The 20,145-nt window shown below is 41.0% G+C and overlaps 1 protein-coding gene across 2 annotated transcripts in view; it reads right to left on the bottom strand.

The window, feature by feature from the left end:
* Positions 1 to 20,145, bottom strand: part of TFE3 (transcription factor binding to IGHM enhancer 3) — a 650,077-nt gene that overhangs the window by 382,223 nt on the left and 247,709 nt on the right. For both annotated transcript variants that reach the window (XM_044080401.1, XM_044080402.1), the window contains exon 2: positions 3,884 to 3,997. In XM_044080401.1, coding sequence (XP_043936336.1) covers positions 3,884 to 3,997 — 114 coding nt within the window. The remainder of the gene's footprint in view (positions 1 to 3,883; positions 3,998 to 20,145) is intronic.

The following is a 20,145-nucleotide window of genomic DNA, read 5'->3' as shown; positions in this document are numbered from 1 at the left end:
AACTGCTTGTCTCTTTCCATCTGCCTACTTTACTACATAATTGGCAGGCTGCCCATGTTATCCAGACAAGTATCTACTTCCTAATGCCCCTTGTTAGCATTACCAAGCATCTTTTCAATAACACTATTGAATTCTGTCATTATTTCTGTTGTGACTACCATCCTCAAGCTTACTGTGCCATGGGCTACCACTGTTACCATGACAATATGTTTCCCTATATTGTCATACAGATGCCTCACCTCCACTCATGACCCGTTGTTGTTCTACATCTACTTTTTCAGAAAGGTTGCTTCCTTACAAAACAGGCTTGTATATTTAAAATAAATAGACTTTTTCTTTCTCTTGCAGCACCTCTGAGCCTTAAGTCCATTAATTCTGAAAACAAAATCAGTATTTGTACTTGTTCAATAAATTTTAATCAGAACAAACTTCATAAAACAATAGAATCCCTTTAGGGAACAACATGAGAATTTTTTAATACTGTCTGTTCTTCCTCTATGAGTCTTGTTTAACTCAAGCAACCAAACAAGAAGAGGCAGAGTGTTTATTGGCCCTTTCTCCTAACTTGGCTATTTCTATAGTTGTACCATTACTGCATTATCGCTACCAGCAGCGGATGCCTGCATATTAAATGATGTACAAAAATGCTCTCTGTCATCACATTCCCAAGGGACTGGATGTACCTCTCCACTCCAGTGCATTATGAGCCAATACTAAAGCTCTGTGGTTGAGTTTACATAGAAACACATGCTATCAAATCACTAATGTTGCAGGGCAATTACCCTGACCCTTCTGCTACAGGGACCCTTTAAGTGATTTCACATGGCATCATGTATCTGCTCAGTTGGCCCAGTGGTGCATTGCGCTGACTGTAGTGCAGAGGGTCCTGGGTTCGAGACTTGCCAGGGCTGGTTACTTGTACAGCACAGTGGTGCAGCAGTTTGCATTGTTGCCTCATAGCATTCTCGGCTGGCATGCCTTCTGTGTGGAGTCTGCATGTCCTCCCTGCATTTGTGTGGGTTTCATCCGGGTGCTCCGGTTTTCTCCCATGTTATAAAGACAGGCATCTGGAGCATTTCTCCCTGGGCCTCCGCTGAAAATTGGCTCGTTCCATGTCGGACTTTCCCAGTTACCAAACGTTACATAAATAAATAAATAAATCTGGTTAAAGGATGGACAGCAGTGAGAAGCACTGCAGAATCCCCCAGCACCAAATCCTTTCACTGAAAATACATAAAGCACAATAAATCTGCATAATAGTGTATAAGAAGGACAGCAATCTCTGCTCCCCAACGCTCCACACGTGGGCAGTGTTCAACTCCTTAACTTTATTATTCTCACTCATAGGTCTTACAACCTCTCAAATAAATGCAATATTATGCTTCATGTGAGCCTGGATACTTGCTCTACACCCAATGCTGTGTAACCTCTGAGTGAAAAAAAAACTTGCAGCCAATCCCCTGACATATTGGGGGATGGTGGATTTTGACTTCTTCCATAAGAGGCTTCTATTTGTGGCAATGTCATAGCACCTATACCTTTCCCACAAAAACAATGTGGCAGGTAGGCTGAGCAGATCACAGATAGGCTCAAATGAATGAATGTTTATTTCTTTAGTTATTTATTTATTTCAGATTGTTTAACTAGAGAGTTAAAGAGACGTGTCTTCCTTAATCCAATAAGTATGTGAGGTGTGCCAGAAATAGACCTTTTTGCCTTACTGAACAGACAACTGAATAAGTTCTACTGCAGAACAGCAACTCCAGGGGTCTGGAAGAAGATGCATTCTCCCCCAAATAGACAAGTCTGCTTCTGCATGCTTTTCATCTAATGCACCTGATACTTGGTCAGGCCAAATGCTATTCTGATGGCCTGATCTGGCTCAGACAACACTTACTCTGTCCCAATCAGTCTAGCAGGGGATACATGGAAATCTTTCCTCAGCATGTAAACTTTCTGCCTTAAAAAAAGGGTACTTTTTACACCCTAACCTGGGCTCCCTAAGGGTAACAGCTTGGATGACTTCACTCTATTTCCAACAAGGTACATGTATTCAAAGGACATGCCAAACATTATGAGAGAGGCTATGAAGTCAAACACAAGAAAAATCATACCTAGTTTAGTGAAGAGGTTCTCCTTCTGATGCTTGTCCAGCAGAGACCAAGGCCTGACTACTGTGCAAGTGGCTGTGGTCTTGGATTATTTGTATGAGATCTTCAATAAAGCCTTTCTGATCCCTCCTTAATGGTTTCCACATTATCATCCTGCCCTACCATGGACTCCCATTTGTAAACTAGACCTTTAGCTAACCAATTTAAAAAAAAGAGTTTTGCATCTTAAACCTCCAAGAAAATAAATTACTCCAACATGGGATCTCAAGCTCAAGCAGACCATTGCCCTCTTTTTGCCAGTTGCTTCTGTCCATCACCTTGCAATTTTAAGTTGTTTTTGGTGACTGTCACTTCTGATAGAAGGATTTCAGAACTACAAGCTTTGATGTGCAGAGAACCCTTTTTAGTTTTCCATCCTCTGCACCAACCCATCTTTCATGCCAAAAGAAGCAACATAGTTTTCCTTGAATCAAGCTATCCACTTGCCTGTGTTTTTTATTTACAAACCTCTAAAACAAAGGGAAGAAAACTCAATGTCTCTTGAATGTTCACAGATAACAGAGAGATTACCTGAACAAGACAAAATAAATTTAGACCAGCTCTTTGGTTTTCCTTCTTTGTCTCTAGTAAGAGACTCAATCAATAAGCAAGCAGTCTTACGATGGCATACACACTACATTTGTAATTACTAGCCTGCATATAGCTAACCTATTCTGAACATGTGAAAGCTCTACTTATTACAGCCATTGCAGCCACCTTAGTATTCTGGGGGGAGGGCGAGTCAGCACCCAGTCTGTCTAAGTTGTAGCCACCTGGACCTCACTGCCTAAATTCTCAAGATATTCCAAATCTAGGAGTGTCCTGTAGAGTTAGGGCATGATTTGCATCTGCCATCCCACAAGGCTTTTTACCCTGATGTATTTGCTTTGCCACCAAGCATAATCTGCTGGTTTGCTCTAGAAATTTTTCCCAGTAGTGATGTCAGCAACAGTCCAGTTGCATTAGGAACTTTTACCACAAATGTAGCAAATATATTCACTGTTGTAGTATATGTTTCCTCCCACCTTTCCCTCTTCACTCTCCTTGGTCATCTTCTAGCTGTGGGTAGCCATTTGTTCTCTCACCCTCCCTCTCATCTCTTTACAAGGCTGTCCCTCCCTGTTTGACCTCACCATGGTTCCCAGAAAGGGAAATTAAGCACTTCTGAGATTGACTGGAGGTACAGGAAAGGTGCCCCCTCTTGGTCTACTTATCCTCCAATGCTGGAATTCTTCCCTCCTGAGTTTGCCATGGCAAGGAAGATCTGAAAAATTCATCATCCAATGCTCCACTTATACCAAAGATATCCTTACGTGGCAGTGGGAGGAGCTGACTGAAGCCTTGGGGGAAGGTACTGCTTTGGAAGTCAGGCAGGCTATATGACTACTGGCAGGCAGGAAGGATCTCTCAACAGCAATGAATGCAATAGTGAATGACTTGGCTATCTACATTTATGGCAAGTTCCTAGCACAGCTATATTATTTTTCTTTATACTAACTTTGCCCCTTTTTCTTTGTTCACTGCATTGTGTATAATTCACAGCCCTTTTGTAACATTCCTTACAATATGCATTTAAATAAAAGGTTTTCTATAGGTGTCATTTTGTAACGTGGAAATAGATGTCAGAAACTATGAAGGTCCTTAGCAGTTACGTAAACCTTAGTTGAGGTTTTACCATAAGAAAAACTTATACATTAAGTAAGCACACCACACCTGCTAAATTCAGGGCTTACCTTATTGCTAGAGGTTGGCTCTTCAGTTCGTAGAACTCTACTGGACTCAAAGACAATACGTTTTCCAAGTCAATGTCTGCAACAATTCCTGATTCTGGAAGCAGGGGATTTAAACTGGGAGAAAAAAAAAGAAAGTTGGTTTATGTCTGCCAGTGCAGCTGGTCTTGGGGTAACAAGGAATTTGGCCACAGTGATATTAAGAATGTCTTTGCTATCCATCTAAAACATTAAGGAGTATGTCAGAGCTGCACCTATCCTGACTTCCATACACTGACAGTGCAAAATAATGTTCTTTGTCAGGACAGTATAACAAACAGTAAACAGGATTTCTGCATTGCATCAGCAATAACAAAAACACACACATGCACATGCACACATGCATACATAAATGCACGCGCGCGCGCACACACACACACACACACACACACACACACACACACACACACACACGCACACACGCACACACGCACACACGCACACACGCACACACAAATATTCTTTCTCTTTCAAATTTTTTGGTAGTGATGATGCTAATCACAGCTGTCAACTTAGTTTTCCAAAATGTTACAGTAAAGGAAATGGAGACTACTACTTCAGCAATAATGAATGACAGTAGAGCAGAAAGGAATATGGCTGTGTTTCTCAGGCTTAAGCCTGAGAATGTCTGAAACAAACTCAGGTACTGAACTGGATGGCTTAATTTTGATACATGACCTAAAAAGATTGCAATCAAGGCAAAGGAAAGAGGCGAGCAGCAGAAAAGCACCCCCCTGTAAAGGCAAAATGTCCAGGCAATGGCAGAATGCTATAGAAGACCTGTAACTTAATGATTACCACAGACCTGATAGACGTAAGCCAGGCAAATATGTAAACCTACAGCTTGATTTTTCACAGTCAAGCTACATTTACAGTAAATGTGCATGTGTTTAGTTTTCCTAAGAACTGCAGTGTAATTTCCTTCACCTGCACTCAAGAGTAATAACTACCAAAGAATGTATTCCTCAGGCCTAGAAATAAACAAAACTTGTATTTCAACATTATATATAACACTTAGTCATGCTATTATTGACATATTGTCAAATTATTTATTGTACTTTTACAAATCAATAACTTCTTGACAGCCAATAATACTGTACTTTATTATGAATATTATGAATATATCAACAAAGCATATAAAAATCTTTGTATACAACCAGTGTTCTTACTATACATGCTGCATTTGCCAGTGCTCTAAGATGTGCCTGGAAAGCGTCTTTGGACAGGCTCATTCTCCTGGCTAACAAATACAAACAAACAAACAAATAAATAAATAAATACCAGTTTACAAAGAAAGAATGAAATGTGTTTGGGGAGAAGTAAGTAATTTAAAATATGCTTACTGCCTTTTTCGCTTAATAAGGGTTGGCAGAGAGAAATGGTAGAGCAAGACTACATTCTTTTCAACTTTTTTTGCAGGTGGGAAGTACTATGAAATTAAAATGGAACAAATATTCCTTTCTGCATTAACATTCTATCAGGCCTACTAAGAATGCCAACCTGTCATGACCAGATTACTCAACCATTTGATTAATGTCACAGGTATCTGACTCTGTATCTGCGCAGCAATGTGGAAAACTTTCATGCTATGATGCAACAGCATTATTAAAGGCTACTACTGACACGGCTGGCTTTCAGGAATCACTAAAATATGTTTAACACTTACATGCAGCTTCAGCAATGTAACAATTAATGCAGACTATCGAAAGGTTTAAGAAAAACTCCTACTACTCCCTCCCTAAGGTCCGACATCTTCAGCAGCGCTATCAAAGGTATGCATTTAGAATATTCTCCTTTATCGCTAGTGACCTTACTAAGGTGGAGTATACCAGCGACATGAAGGAGGGCATCAGCAATTTATAAACACACACACACACACACACACACACACACACACACACACACACACACACACACACACACACACACACACACTTGCATGCGTAGTAGGCACACCAGCTTAAATTAAAAAAAAAAATGACAATGTATATATGAAATGTGAAAAAAAATCTTGTTTGTCATTTAAGTGAATAGTTTGTCTAAGTGAAAATTAGCTTTGTTCTTAGTACAGGCTATACCTCAATGTCATCTTGAATAGTAGGATCTTCTAGCTACAAATCCAAACTGAGGTATGTCCTTAAGTTGCCCCCCCCCCCAGAAATTCAGTTCTTCCTTGCAAATTTTTTCCACCATTTTCTTGACACTAAAGTCAGGCTGACTGGTCTACAGTTTGTGGAATTAATTCTGCTGCATCTTTTGTGGAGTCTACTACTGTTGTATTATTCTAAGCCTCTGGTATTTGTCCACTGATCTATGGCCTACTGAAGATCTCCATCACAGCTTCACCAGAGACACAAGCTTCACCAGAATCTACGCCACTTTTAGGGATTTCAAGGAATAAGGTATCCAACCCCTTGACGTTGTCTTCTTTCACTTTAGCCAGCTCCTGTTTCACTCTTTTGGATTCAGTCTCTGTATGTGTTTGCCGTCATCCTTCCAAGTTTGATATTTTCATAGTTGTTTCATTGAATCTCATACTGACACAAATGCTCTCCAGGGGGGGCAGATACAGACAAAAAACTGGTGTCAGAGCCATGGACTAAAACTAAATGCCAAGAAATGCATAATAGTATCCTTTGGGAAGTCATCTATCCATGGTAACTATCATATTGACAACACACCCCTAAGAGTTGACTCAGTAATCAGGGACTTAGTGACACACATGGGTTCATAGGTAGGTACTAGGCTATTGGCCCTAGCCAAAAAGGTACCCTGGCTTTCGCCACCCAAGAAAATTATTGTCCTGTACTCCTGTCGAGCAGAGCATCAGAGGTGATCTCCGGGGTGAATTTCCTATTTCCCATCCAATCATCGAGATTTTTCTTGAACAGTGCTAATGAGGAGCTTCGTTTGATATAGATAGGTAGTTTGTTCCAGAGTACGGGAAGTCTCTGGGACAGGAATCTATCCCTCCAGCATGTTCTGTTTATTGTAGTGACAAGGTTTAGGTCCCTACAGCGTGTAGCTTGGAGGGATTGGGATTTCTTTAAGTGGAGCATATCCAACAGCTCTGGGTTTGACATAGCTTTGTATGCTAGGCAGAGATCACTTCTGAGTAGGCGATATACGACGGAGTAAAGCTGGAGTTTTTGAGACGGTCTGCTTAAGGCATCTGCTTGAGGCCAGTAATCCTCTTTGTGAGGTACTTCTGTGGCCTTTCCAGTTGTTGTAGATGTCTTGTGAGGTACATACCAAAAGGGGCATTGTACTCTATAATGGGTCTGAGTGACGAGTAGAGGGGAACAATGACCTCTTTTTTCCTAGATGAGAAACCTTTTCTGATGAGGTGTGCCACATAGAAGGATTTCACTGTGGGGATGTGATTATCAAAGGAGAGACAACTGTCCACCTGTGTCCCAAGGTCTGTTATCACACTTTCAGTGTTAAGTAGACTACCACCTATGTGGTAGCTCATGGGTACAGAGTTTTTACCAAAGGGGATGACAGTGCACTTTTTGGCATTGAGCTTGAGGCCATGGCTTTGACACCAGTCATTTGTCTCCGTGAGGCCTTTTTGTAGGATGTCCACATCATTAGGAGTTTCGAATATGACTCCTAGTTTGCAGTCATCTGTGAACTTCATTAGCCAAAGACCTTCTGTGTTAGCCTGTACTTCAGAGAAGTAGATAACAAACAGGAGAGGACCCAGGACTGATCCCTGTGGTACTCCACTTGTCACTGGTCTGAAGTCGGATTTTGAGTCTGCTATTTTCACAGTGTGGGTTCTGTCAGTGAGCCAGTTGGCAACCTATCTTGTGACATAGGGATTTATACCTAGTTTAGTGAGTTTATCTATAATTCCAGAGTGGGGGATGCTGTCAAAAGCTTTGGCGAGATCTAGATAGGCTGTGTGAACAACCTTACCCTTGTCTATGGCTTTGGTGACTGCTTCAAAGAAGTCTATCAGGTTTAGAAGACATGATCTGACTTTTACAACCTGAACTGAGTGAGGTCCAGATTTGGAGATTACTAATGTCTTTGTGTATAAGATCCATGATGATGCATTCCATGGCTTTGCAGAGCTAAATGGGTGGTAGTTCCCGGGGTCCGTAGTAGCTCCCCCCTTTGATATAACCGTTGCTGGGCACCATTTAGTGGGCACAAAGCCTGAGGTGTGGCTATGATTGAACATGGTGCTTAGGTGGGGTGCTAGTTCATCCTGCAGTTCATGTAGAATGCAGCCTGGGATGTTGTCAGGTCTCACTGATGCTGTGTTCTTGACTTTGGAGAGTGTGTTTTTTACCTGTGCAGCCATAATTACAGGAACTTTGCATTCTTCTGGTATAGAGATGGCCCCTTTAGGGGTTGAGAGGGGGATAAAGTTAGCACTGAACCTATCTGCCAGGATGTTGGCAATATCAGTTGGCTCTGTAATATTTAGTGCCATTGTGCTGTAACTCAGAGCAGATATTAGTGTTGCCATTGAGATTCTTGACATAGCTATAGAATGCTTTGTGGTTGTCTTTAGAATCAGTGACAATTTTGTTTTTGTAACTAGCTTTGGAGGATTTTTATGAGGATCTCAGCTTCTTACTGAGGCTGACCAGGGAGTTCCTCCAATAACAGGATTTTTCTCTTTTTTGCAACAGTTTTTTTCTTCTGTTGTAGAGTTTGTTTATGGCAGGGCACCACCAGACTGGCTTCCTTTTTTTGAAGGATAGCATCTTGGTTCTGTTAGGGATAGCATGATCCATGCACTTGTGCAAGTGCTTATAAAGTACATTTGTGTAGGATTCTGCAATTGTACCTCTACTGTATGTCTGCATGGGTGTCATGAAGTTTGCCACTTCTGTCTTAAGAAGCGTGAAGTTGGCTTTGGAGATATTTTTTACGGTGGTTTCCCTAATGGAGGATGGGGGCAGGATGTGGATGTCTAGGGTGATGAGCTTGTGGTCGGATCTGACCAACAAGGAATTGACCTCTGGTGTGGAACACCGGTCGCCCATGTTGGTAATGACAAGGTCTAGGATATTGCTGCCCCAAATGGGGGTGTGGATAAGTTGATCCAAGGCATTGGAATTTATGAAGTCCAGAAAACGTTGAGCAAAAGAGTTGGTACATGAGTAGTTTCCCAGTTAATGGTGGGGTAGTTGAAATCACCCATTATTAGGGTGTTGGGATGTACCCTAATATTTTCCAGTGCATCAAGAAATGAGGAGTGGGAATCCTGGGGCATGGGTGGGGGATCTGTAGCAAGTTACAATTTGGACTGCGGTCTTGCCCAGAGTTAGTTGCACTTGGATAATCTCGGATGCATTATGCCGAGCAACTAGCTTGGAGGTGTGGATATCCTTAATGAATATGGGCACGTCTATGAATTATAGCCTGGTAATGCAGGGGTGCTCTCTGGAGCCTTGAACCAGGTCTCTGTCACTGCACAGATGTCGATGCTCTCCATTTTAAGGAGTGCCTCGAGTGAATGCATTTGAGGTTTAGACTTATAGCATTGAGTAGCATTATCCTTAGATTTTGCTTGCTTGTACCTGTTAAGGTGGTGAATTTGCCATTTGAACCTTGCCTAAAAAAAGGCACTATAGGGGTGGCAAGAGCCTTAGCCTGTATCCGGAATCCCAAGGGTGACAGGTGCAGGCCATCCCTGGCAAAGCATCATGGTCTGTCAATCATGTCATCCCAGGCAGACAGATACTGGATCCCCTTAGTATGACACCAGAAGCTTAGCCAATTGTTGAAGTCAATCATTTTGTCCTTGTACTGTGGTATCATTCTGGGTGATGGCAGGATGCTGCTCAGGGCAAGGGTCATACCTGCCTGGGCTACAAGATCGGAGAGCTCCTCTATGTCTCTTTTCATGTAGTCCAGGGAGGTACATCTAAGGTCATTCACACCAACATGGACAATGACAGAGTCATATTTGTACTTGTTGTGGAGTGACCTGAGTGCGTGCATTATGTGGCGGATCCGGGCACCCGACAGGCAGCTGACAGTAACTTTCTCCTTGTTTAGCCTGGTGAGTGGAACATCAGTGTGCCTGACTATAGAGTCACCTATGACTAGAGTGTTGGGTACGTTGTTATGCCTTATGGGCTGTGGTTGAGTGGCACACTGAGTTTGTGGGCTATGTGTCATTTGGGTTATGTTGGGGGGGTGGAGGTTGCTTGCATTTCTGCTTTGGAGGTCTCTGTTGCTTGAGCAGATTTTTATTGAGAGCCTCCGTGAATGTAGGTGTGTGTTTTGTGTTTCTATGTGTGTGTTTTGGTGGTGTAGGTTTGAGGGACTATATGATGAGTGTGGTGTGGTGCAAGTGTTTACCTTCTCCTCTTGACTGTCTAGTCCAGTCTTGGGTGAAGAGAGCTTTGCTTCCAGTTTGGCTTTGTAAGTGCATCTCTCACAGGTTGTAGTGTTGTTAAAAGCATTGCTCCCTACACAGACAAACACACACACACACACACACACACACACACACACACACACACACACACACACACACACACACACACACACTTGTCATGTCTGGGAATAGAACCCCTACCGAACTACTGCATCACACTACAGCATTGTGCTGTTCTAGGATGCACCACGGAGATTATTAGATAGTTCTCTAGCCTTTGACCATCACGTCTACAGTGGTGAGGAAATCATTCTATGTTGCACAACTTATAAACAAAGGTACGGTATCCAAGTCCAAGAAAGTCATTGTTCCACTGTATTTGGCATTCATGAGACCTATTATTGAGTACAATGCCCTTTTTGGTATGTACCTAACCAGACATATCTAACAATTGGAATGTCCACAGAGGTTCCTCACTAATAGAATACAGGGTGCAAGTAAAATGCCCTATGCGGACCACCTCAAGGCCCAATCCCTGTATTTTGTCTCCTACAGGCTTTTAAGGGGAGATATATGCCTGGCATACAGAACATTGTCAGACCCCACTTTGATGGGCCTCCTGCATATCCACAAAACAAACAGCACCAGAATTACCCATTCTAAAGACTTAAACCTTGCCTGTGATATAAATAGGATCTGCTGGAGAGATAGGTATGTATCCCAGAGACTACCCCAATTATGGAACAGGCTCCCCATCCATGTGTAGCAGATTTCTTCCCTAACCCAATTCAAGTGCAACTTGGACAACTGGATGGGAAAGCAGAAATTCATCTCTGGTTGGTACCTATGCCTCTAATGGACACAAGTAACCTGTAAATGGTTCATCTCCCAGGCCCATGCTTACACTTATCAAGGGTATCAGAACTTGTCAGAGATTTGGGATGTTTGGCTAGGCTTAAAACAGCCCTTGTGGTTGTTAGCCTAGTAAACACCTTTGAACCTATGGTTACCAAGACAGTGTTGATCACCTAACCATTTTTCAGTCTTACTCTCTCTTCATGGATCATTTTGACTTGATCTGTGTCTCCATTTTCACATTCTTTTTTATACCTTAAAACAACTTCTCTATATCTGCTGAATTCTTCTGCCAGTCTCCTTTCTGCATTGCTCTTAGCTGCTCTGAGATCTCTGACCACTCATGTTGCCCTTTTCCTGAACTTTGAGCATTTCATGTCTTCTCTCTCACCTCCTAGGTGACATTACTGTGACCCTCTCCTTTGCCCTTACTGCCTTGCTGATCAATTTCATCAGGGAGGAATGGCTTCTTGGAATCCACAGTGACAGAATGTCTGGACTTTATTCCAAGATCCCAGATGCATCACTTTACTTCCAGTAGATTTGAGTCTCCCATAATCACTCCTCTTCTTTCTCGTTATGCTGTCATTCTGTGCTCAAGTCACTAACGCTCTTTTTTCACTTTATAAAAGGAGTTGGCACGCGGTACCGAATCATTTATCTTCTGTAATTTGTCTTCTACTCTGATTGCCATCGTACTTATCTTTTTCTCTTCCTTGCCTCTAGACTATGACCTCAAACCTTCACCATCAACCTTCTTCAGTAAACTCACACCCAATCCTTTCACTTATGGAGAATGCACCCCAAGCCCTCTTAACTTGCTTATCTATCCTATTTGCACACTTTGTATTTGGCTCTCACCATGTTCAACTATTTTTGTCTTACAAACATGTTTAAGTAATCCTTGATTATGTGTACCTTTCCTGTACCTCCCATCTTGTGCTCCCAGACTTCTGACATTGTATTACACTGTACTCCAGATCAATTCTTCTTCAGATATAATCATTTTTATGCAGTCATCTTTCACTTACTTTCTTTTTCTGCTTCTAGCCACCCTCATTACCCTGACACTTTGGTTCAGTCTACCCTCCAGCTTTTCACACCCTTCCAACTCCATTTAAAATAGGTTGCAGTTTTCAAATATGGATTTTGGCAAGTCCGTCATTTTAAGACTTGTTTCTCATCTGGAGCGCCTTCTGTGCAGAATCTGCATGTCCTCCCTGCGGTCGTTTGAGTTTAAAAGGTGTGTGTGTGTGTGTGTGTGTGTGTGTGAAGGTTGGGCTCCGGGTTGGCAACTGGACACAGTAAAAACTTCACTGCCAAGGAATCTGCAGACCAGTGATCCACTGGGGCGACCCCTAATGGGAGAAGCCAAAAGACAATTTTTATAGTCTTGTTTCTGACATAGACTTTATTTCTACGCCAAACCTCCCAGACGTCCATACTTTTGTTCTCTTTTCTACCTTATCAACCAGTAGTTATACTCTCTTACTCAACGTTTCCTAGCTGTGGTTAACAGTGCTACAAGCAGTACCTCTGATGGTATGACAGTGCACCCCAATTCCTTGCAACTGCCAAATAACCCTTTAGTCCTCCCCACTGCCTCTCCACTGCCCTGTTTAAGTTGTTTCTACCCTAATATATCATAACATGAGGGTATCTTCTGCCTTTTGTAACCATTTTGATGACTTTCTTTCATACCTTTCAAACAAATTTCCTCCTCTGTCCTATCTCCCAATCTAACGACCAAATCTGCTGTTTCCAGTATTCCAGCTCCTGCTGCCTTACTAGTTATACTTGCTTCTACTTTCCCTAAATCTTTTGCACTCAACCTTCTCATCTTTCATACTGAGTTATCCCGCCCTTTTACAACACGTCCTAGACAGTTACCAGTGCTGTCACATTACTGTGTTTTCCACTCCCAATCTGCTATTACTTCTTGGTCCCTTAAAGGCAACCTATAGGTTACTTTTCTCCCTACAATATGGTTCCACTATCGTTTAGGGTACCAGAAACCTTCCTGTAATTTATAAAACTTTCATTTTCTTGTCTTGGCATCAAAGGAAGGGAAAGTCCACCAACTTTTTTTAGCTTAACTTCTCACGTACTTTGCAGAGGAATTTGTCTCTGCCTGCATGACATACCAGACACAGAGAGAAATCTCCAGTTTGCCCACTCAGGTACTGCTTACAATTTTATATGAGCAATTAGTCCTGCTGATGTCAAGAGCTCAGCAGATGCAATAAAAAAAGACAGAGAGGTGTGAAACTGTTTTCATTGTCTTTATTGAAGATTAAAAGAAAACGGACTGATTCAAGCTGCTTCCAATGTGGTCAAGCCTCTCATAGCAAAACAAAGCAATTAGATCAGTCAATGGTTCAAGGGCAGTTGTCACCTCTTCTGACAAAATGACATAAGCAGTAACATAGTAGTGAAATGCTAAGTTTTAAATGTTGGTTGTTTATACTACTTTTTATATTAAGATGACTTAAATGTAGTATCAAAGATGCCTATGACAATTAGAGAAAAGTCAGATATTTTTCTTATATTTCTTGAAAAGCATCAACAAATTTACCATTGTAATGCCCTCCCCCCAACACACACACACACACACACACACACACACACACACACACACACACACACACACAGGATAGAACTGCCCAAATCAGGACTGCTCTTTCAGGAAGTAACCGGTGGCATCACTATCAACTAGGTGCAGTGACAGTGTTTATAAGTAGGTCTTTTATGCTTTCTTGTGACATCCTTCCAGAGATTGATGCATATCTGGTGCACAGATCCATGGGAAGAGACACCTCCTACAAACGTTGAGTCAGCCTTTCCACAGGTGGAGTGCATGAGCATTTTCTAGTCTACACAGGAAACTTAACCATTGATGGCAACCATGATATACAACTGGATTTACTTTAAAATGCATGGGATATGTGCCACTTTATTAAAAGCATTAGGAAAAGGAAATCATAAGCACTTTATCTATCTATATACTCTCTCTCTCTCATATATATATATATATATATATGTATACACACACATACACATTTGTGAAGTACACATCTTACATGTATGTATATAAACATATAAGCATGTATATAATGGAGAAATAGATTATTTGTGTGCCCGCATACATAGCTAGCGACACTTCACCTCCCAATATGCAGTTAGGTAAAGTTAAAGTATCTGTATTGTACAGTGCAACAGTCAAAACTGTATTTCTATTACTTTGGTATAAATACTCACTTTAATATTTGTGTATTGTACAGTGCAATAAATTTGTTGCTTTAAATCTTGAGATGCTAATATTATAAATTTAGAAACGCTTACGCTTTAATACGTGTTTTGGACATTTTAATAACTTTGTATATGCATTGAAAAGGGGGTTTATTTCCCATTTGGACTTTCCTTGTAAAATATGTAAATAAGTAAATAAACAAGGGGAGTGATGGGGCTGAAGCTCCAGACTCACGCACATGAAATAGGCCTGCTGTTTCTATTGCAACTTTCATCCGAAATCCTGTGATAATGAAACAAGTAGTACTTGTGTCACTATCAAGGCAACAGTTTAGCTGGAGTGAAAAGAGAAAAATATAATGCTGGAAGACATCTATGCCACAAAAAAAGTTATCCAAAAGTAAGGAACAGAAAGATAGTAATGTTTGGCCGAATAATTGTAGAATATCATCGTAAGGAGAAAAACATAACATTAGTTAAAAAAACAAGTGCAACTGCTAAAGAATATTCCACCCCCCCACCCCCCCACAAGAAAAATCTTCCAACTACAGGAACTATGGAATAGAATTATTTTCCAATCCTTTAATTTTACTGTGTCATTATCAAGGAGTGGTTTTCCTGTACTTTAACAAATCACTATGTACACAAAATAATAAGAAAAGAGAAAATATAATGCTACAAGACATCTGTGCCTCAGGAAAAAAATAGTTTTCCAAAGTTAAGGAACAGAAAGTTGGTCATATTTTGTTTTGAAATTTACTTAAGGGGGAACAAGAACATGACAGTTAAAAAAATGAACATAAACATTTTCTACGATATCCAGGTAAAAAAAAAATAAATAAAAATAAAAATATTTCCACTACAGGCACTGAGGAACAGAAATATTCTCAAATTCGTTCCTTTCCAGTACTAGGTGACACATGTGAAACTGCAAGGATCTCGAAGTGCAATGACAGTTTTGTCACCAAAGAAATAGAGTGGGAGGAAGGGACTGTCAATTCATCTTGGACTACAGAAGGGTACTTTGAAGAAAGGCCTGCAATTTAGCTACTTTTTTGGCAACAGCTGTATAACTCCTTGGTACAGTGTAAAATGATCTCTGAGACAAACATAAATTAGTGTTATTCCAGGGAAAAAAAAAACAGCAGTCCTGTTACATAAGGCGTATATCCCACCAGTCCCCTCACCCTTCCCTCAGGAAATACCATATAATATAACTCCCCCTGCTATCACTAGAGAGCAGGTCCTTAATGCTCTCTTTAAGGCCAAGAACACTGCATCAAAGGGCTCAGACAATATCCCAGGATGCCTTCTAAACAGCATGAAACATGACCTATCAGGGTCTCTGGAATTGCTATTTAACTGTAGTCTCCAAACAGGCTTCGTGCGGCATGAATGGATAACGGCAGCTGTCATCCCTCTACACAAAGCTGGACTTCTTTGCGAAGGTCACCAAAGCAATGGATGAGGGCAAAATGGTTCACATTGCCTACCTTAACGTGTCCAAGGCATTTGACACAATACCCCACTCGGGCATTGTTGACAAACTCAAAAAGTTAGGTACAAACTTATATGTCACCCAGTGGATAGCCACCTGGATCACAGACATGGCCCAGGAAGTTAGAATTGGGGAATCCACCTCTACATAGACAGGCTAGTCACAAGTGGAGTCCTTCAGAGATCAGTCCTTGGACCACTCCTTTTAGGCATTTACTTCTCTGAAGTCAAGGCCAATGTCAGTGGTCTCTGGCTGACTAAATTTGCAGATGACTGCAAATTAGGAGCTATCATTGAATCCCATAATGACACAAATGACCTCCAGGAGGGGCTTACACAGGCAAACAACTGGTGTCGGAGTCTTGGACTAAATCTAAATGCCAAGAAATGCATAATAGTTTCCTTTGGGAAGTCATCCACCCCTGGTAACTATCATATTGACAACACACCCCTTAGAGTTGATCCAGTAGTCAGGGACTTAGCGACACACATAGCCAGTAATCTAGCCTTTGACCATCATGTGTCTACAGTAGTAAGCAAATCCTTATATGCTGAGCAACTTATAAACAAAGGTATGGCATCTAAGTCCAAGGAAGTCATTGATCCACTGTATTCGGCATTCATCAGACCCATCATTGAGTACAATGCCCCTTTGGTATGTACTTAACCAAGCATATACAACAACTGGAATATCCACAGAGGTTCCTCACTAAAAGAATTCAGAGCTTAAGTAAAATGTCCTATGCAGACCTCCTCAAGGCTCTATCCTTGTATTCTGTCTCCTACAGGCTTTTGAAGGTCGATCTATGCCTGGCATACAGGGCATTGTCAGACCCCATTCTGATGGACCTCATGAATATCCGCAAAACAGACAGAACCAGAGTTACCCATTCTAAAGACTTAAACCTTGCCTGTGATACAAATAGGACATGTTGGACAGAGAGATATGTATCCCAGAGATTACCCCATCTCTGGAATAGACTCCCCCATCTATGTGAAGCAAAGTTCCTCCCTAATCCAATTCAAGTGCAACCTGGTCAACTGGATGGGGAACAGGAAATTCATCCCTAGTTTAGCAACTATTTCTCTAATGGACACAGGCAACCTGTAAATGGTCATCTCCCAGGCTCTAACTTGTAAAGGTTTCATCTCCCAGGCTCATGCTTACACTTATCAAGGGTGTCATAACTTGTCAGAGATTCGGGATGCATGGCTGGGCTTAAAAAGGCCCTTGTGGTCGTTAGCCTAGTAAACACCTATGAACCTATATAAGATGAAAGTGACTGACACTAATCCCATTGCGTGTTAATGGGATGAGAATACACCACTACTTCCTTACAGTTAGCATGACACATATAAAGCAGACTTGAAATGGATTACGGGAAAGAGACTGTGTTGAAGATAAACAAGATCATGTTGATATGTTAAGCCCCACTGGCAGCCATTTGTGGAAAAAACATATTAAAATTCCATAAGAAGCACTCAGAGTGATTTTGAGGCGTTAAAATAGCTCAGAAAACAAGGACAGAGTGAAAAATAGATATGCTTAGTTCTAGGGTTGAGTGTTCCTTTAAGGACTTCTTGTTTGCCTTCCTTGCTGTTATCCATACCTCCACTTTTACCATTCTCTCTACTCACTTCTGTTGTACCTTCTGTCCACTTATTTCTGCTGCCCCCTCTATACATTCTGTTGTCTCAATTACCCCCCTTCTCTGATTTCTTCCTATCCCTACCCTCCTACAACCTGCTGCTAATTGCACCTACCCTGTAAATTTCAAATGCCTATATCCTGCTCTTCACAGTTTGCCCACTGGCCTCTCCTAATTCTGCCATCTCCAACACTGCCCTTTTAGCCTTCCATCATGTTACCCTCCTCTTCAGCCCACTTAAACTTCTTCTCATCTCTTTCACTCTGCCAGACCCTCTCACTTTAACCCTTTTCTCCAACTGTGCAAGTGTTATCCCATCTACTAACACCATCAGGGTACCACTAAAAGAACACCCAAAATATCCAGTTACTTCACCCCCTCAGCTCTCCTACCACTCTCTGTAGTTTCCCGGAATCCTCTTCTAAGGTTCCTGTTCTTCTACAATCTACATCTCACTCAATTACTCTAGAGGTTACTCACTTACCGCCAAACCACACCTCTACCCAGTCTCTGCCACTCATACTGTGTTCACCTAGTCTCTTGAATTTTTTATCTACTCTACACATGTTCAAATTGATCCATACTACAGTGTGCTGTGTAGCTATTTAACAGAGATGCTCTGCAATACTAAGAAATAATCCATGCCAATACCCACCCAGGGAAAATTCATGACTAAGATATTCTGCCTCTCACCATTTGTCCTGCTTCACAAAGAGCAGCCCAAATGATCCAGCTTTCTGGCAAGGATATTGTTTAATATCCGGTGGTCAAGTACTGTACAGAACATGGATCTCCAGAGATAACTTTGGCAAATGGATCTCCAGAGATAACTTTGGCAAATGCAGGCCTTATTTTGCTAGCTAAAATTCTCTGTTTTGTTTTATTTCTTAGCACTGTTCTCTGCTCAACCCAGCTTCACAAATACAATCCACGTCCTTATTTTGGAAGTGAATGTCAGATTGCCTTCCCTAAGGTTACACATATTAGCACTGAAACATGCTGCTTAAAAAGCAGTAACACTAACAAATAATGTGTTGTACTGTGGCATTTACAAACCTCAGCAGCAGCTGCAAAACTAAGTTACCAAGCTCCTATTGGTACAAACCAAAACTACATTGTCCTAGTCTCCTGCAAGCACTAATATTTTCTAATGAAGTCAACACTGAAAATTAGCTGTAGTCCTTGTTTATAGCCATTTGACAGGTTTAGATGACTTGCCCACTTCATCTGTTAAGTGGAATGGCCAGCTGCTGCCTCTGTACTATGTTGATATGAACCTCTGAGAAAGCTTCATTCATTCATACAGAGTGAACAGACTACATGTCTGTGGGATCAAAAACAGATAAGGTGATGAGCATGGTTTATCATCTCCCTCATATGCGACAGTAACTTCCCCAAAGAACATACACAGCAGCTTAAAAAATAGATTAAGGGTGGCAGAAGGTCTTTGATTCTCAGAACATGGCTTTGTAACTTTGGGTCACCTAAAAGACTCCTGCCCCACATGCAGTCTTCATAGGCATATTAGTTAGAAGAACTCCCATCTAGTTGTCGTGAGGATGCCTTAGTACATTTACCTGCAAATATACCTTCTAGACTTGTGGGTCTATGCTGTATATACATACACACACAAGTGTACATATGTGTGTGTGTGTGTGTGTGTGTGTGTGTGTGTATATATATATATATATATATATATATATATATATAGGTCCCCTTCAAAACATCTAAAACCCATAACATCTAATTTCATAACTTTGAGACCAGAACATCTAAAACCCAAAACATCTAAAACCCGTAACATTGAATTTTATAACATCTAACAGTATAAATCACATGAAAATAACATCCCCTCCACATATAACAACACCAAACTACCAAACGCACTTTTTACTATGTTTCTGCAGGGGGACTTGATACAGTGGGGTTAGGAAATTAACTTTTTTCCACTATAGTGCGATCTTGGAGTTGGTATATTTAACTTACAGGGGGGTGTGGGGGGCAGGGGGGCTTGCCCTTCTGCAGAAATGTAGTAAAAAAGTGTGTTTGGTAGTTTGGTGTCATTATATGTGGAGGGGATGTTATTTTCTTGTGATTTGTAGTGTTAGATGTTATGGGTTTTAGATGTTCTGGTCTCAGTGTTATGAAATGAGATGTTATGGGTTTTAGATGTTTCAAAGTAGACCCATATATATATATATATATATATATATATATATATATATATATATATATATATATATATATTCTGAATGATTGTTTTTGGCCCAAACTGTGGCTGAAAACAGACTATTGTGGATCAGTCCACTTAGCCAATTAAACAATAATCAATATGTTCTTTTATGCATGCCATACTACTGTCATCACAATTATAAATAATTTGATGTGACTGAATAAACAAAGACTATCAAGCCATGCTGCCATATTAGTCTTTTCTGCCATATAACGTTTGTTACATTTATAAAGAATTTTGGTGCGACCGTGCAGACAGCTTACAAAAGGCTGCATTTGATGTTGCTGTATGACTGCATTTATGTCTTACTAGCAAATTATTTGAATTTCCCTTGTGAGTTACAACATCATTTACAGTACCATTCATTTAGGGAGTACTCCCTCTACCCCAAATG

This window comes from Protopterus annectens, chromosome 8.part0, assembly GCF_019279795.1.
Source record: "Protopterus annectens isolate FY-2018-M chromosome 8.part0, PAN1.0, whole genome shotgun sequence".
Taxonomy (NCBI): Eukaryota; Metazoa; Chordata; order Ceratodontiformes; family Protopteridae; genus Protopterus; species Protopterus annectens.
This window is presented reverse-complemented; position numbering and strand designations above follow the sequence as displayed.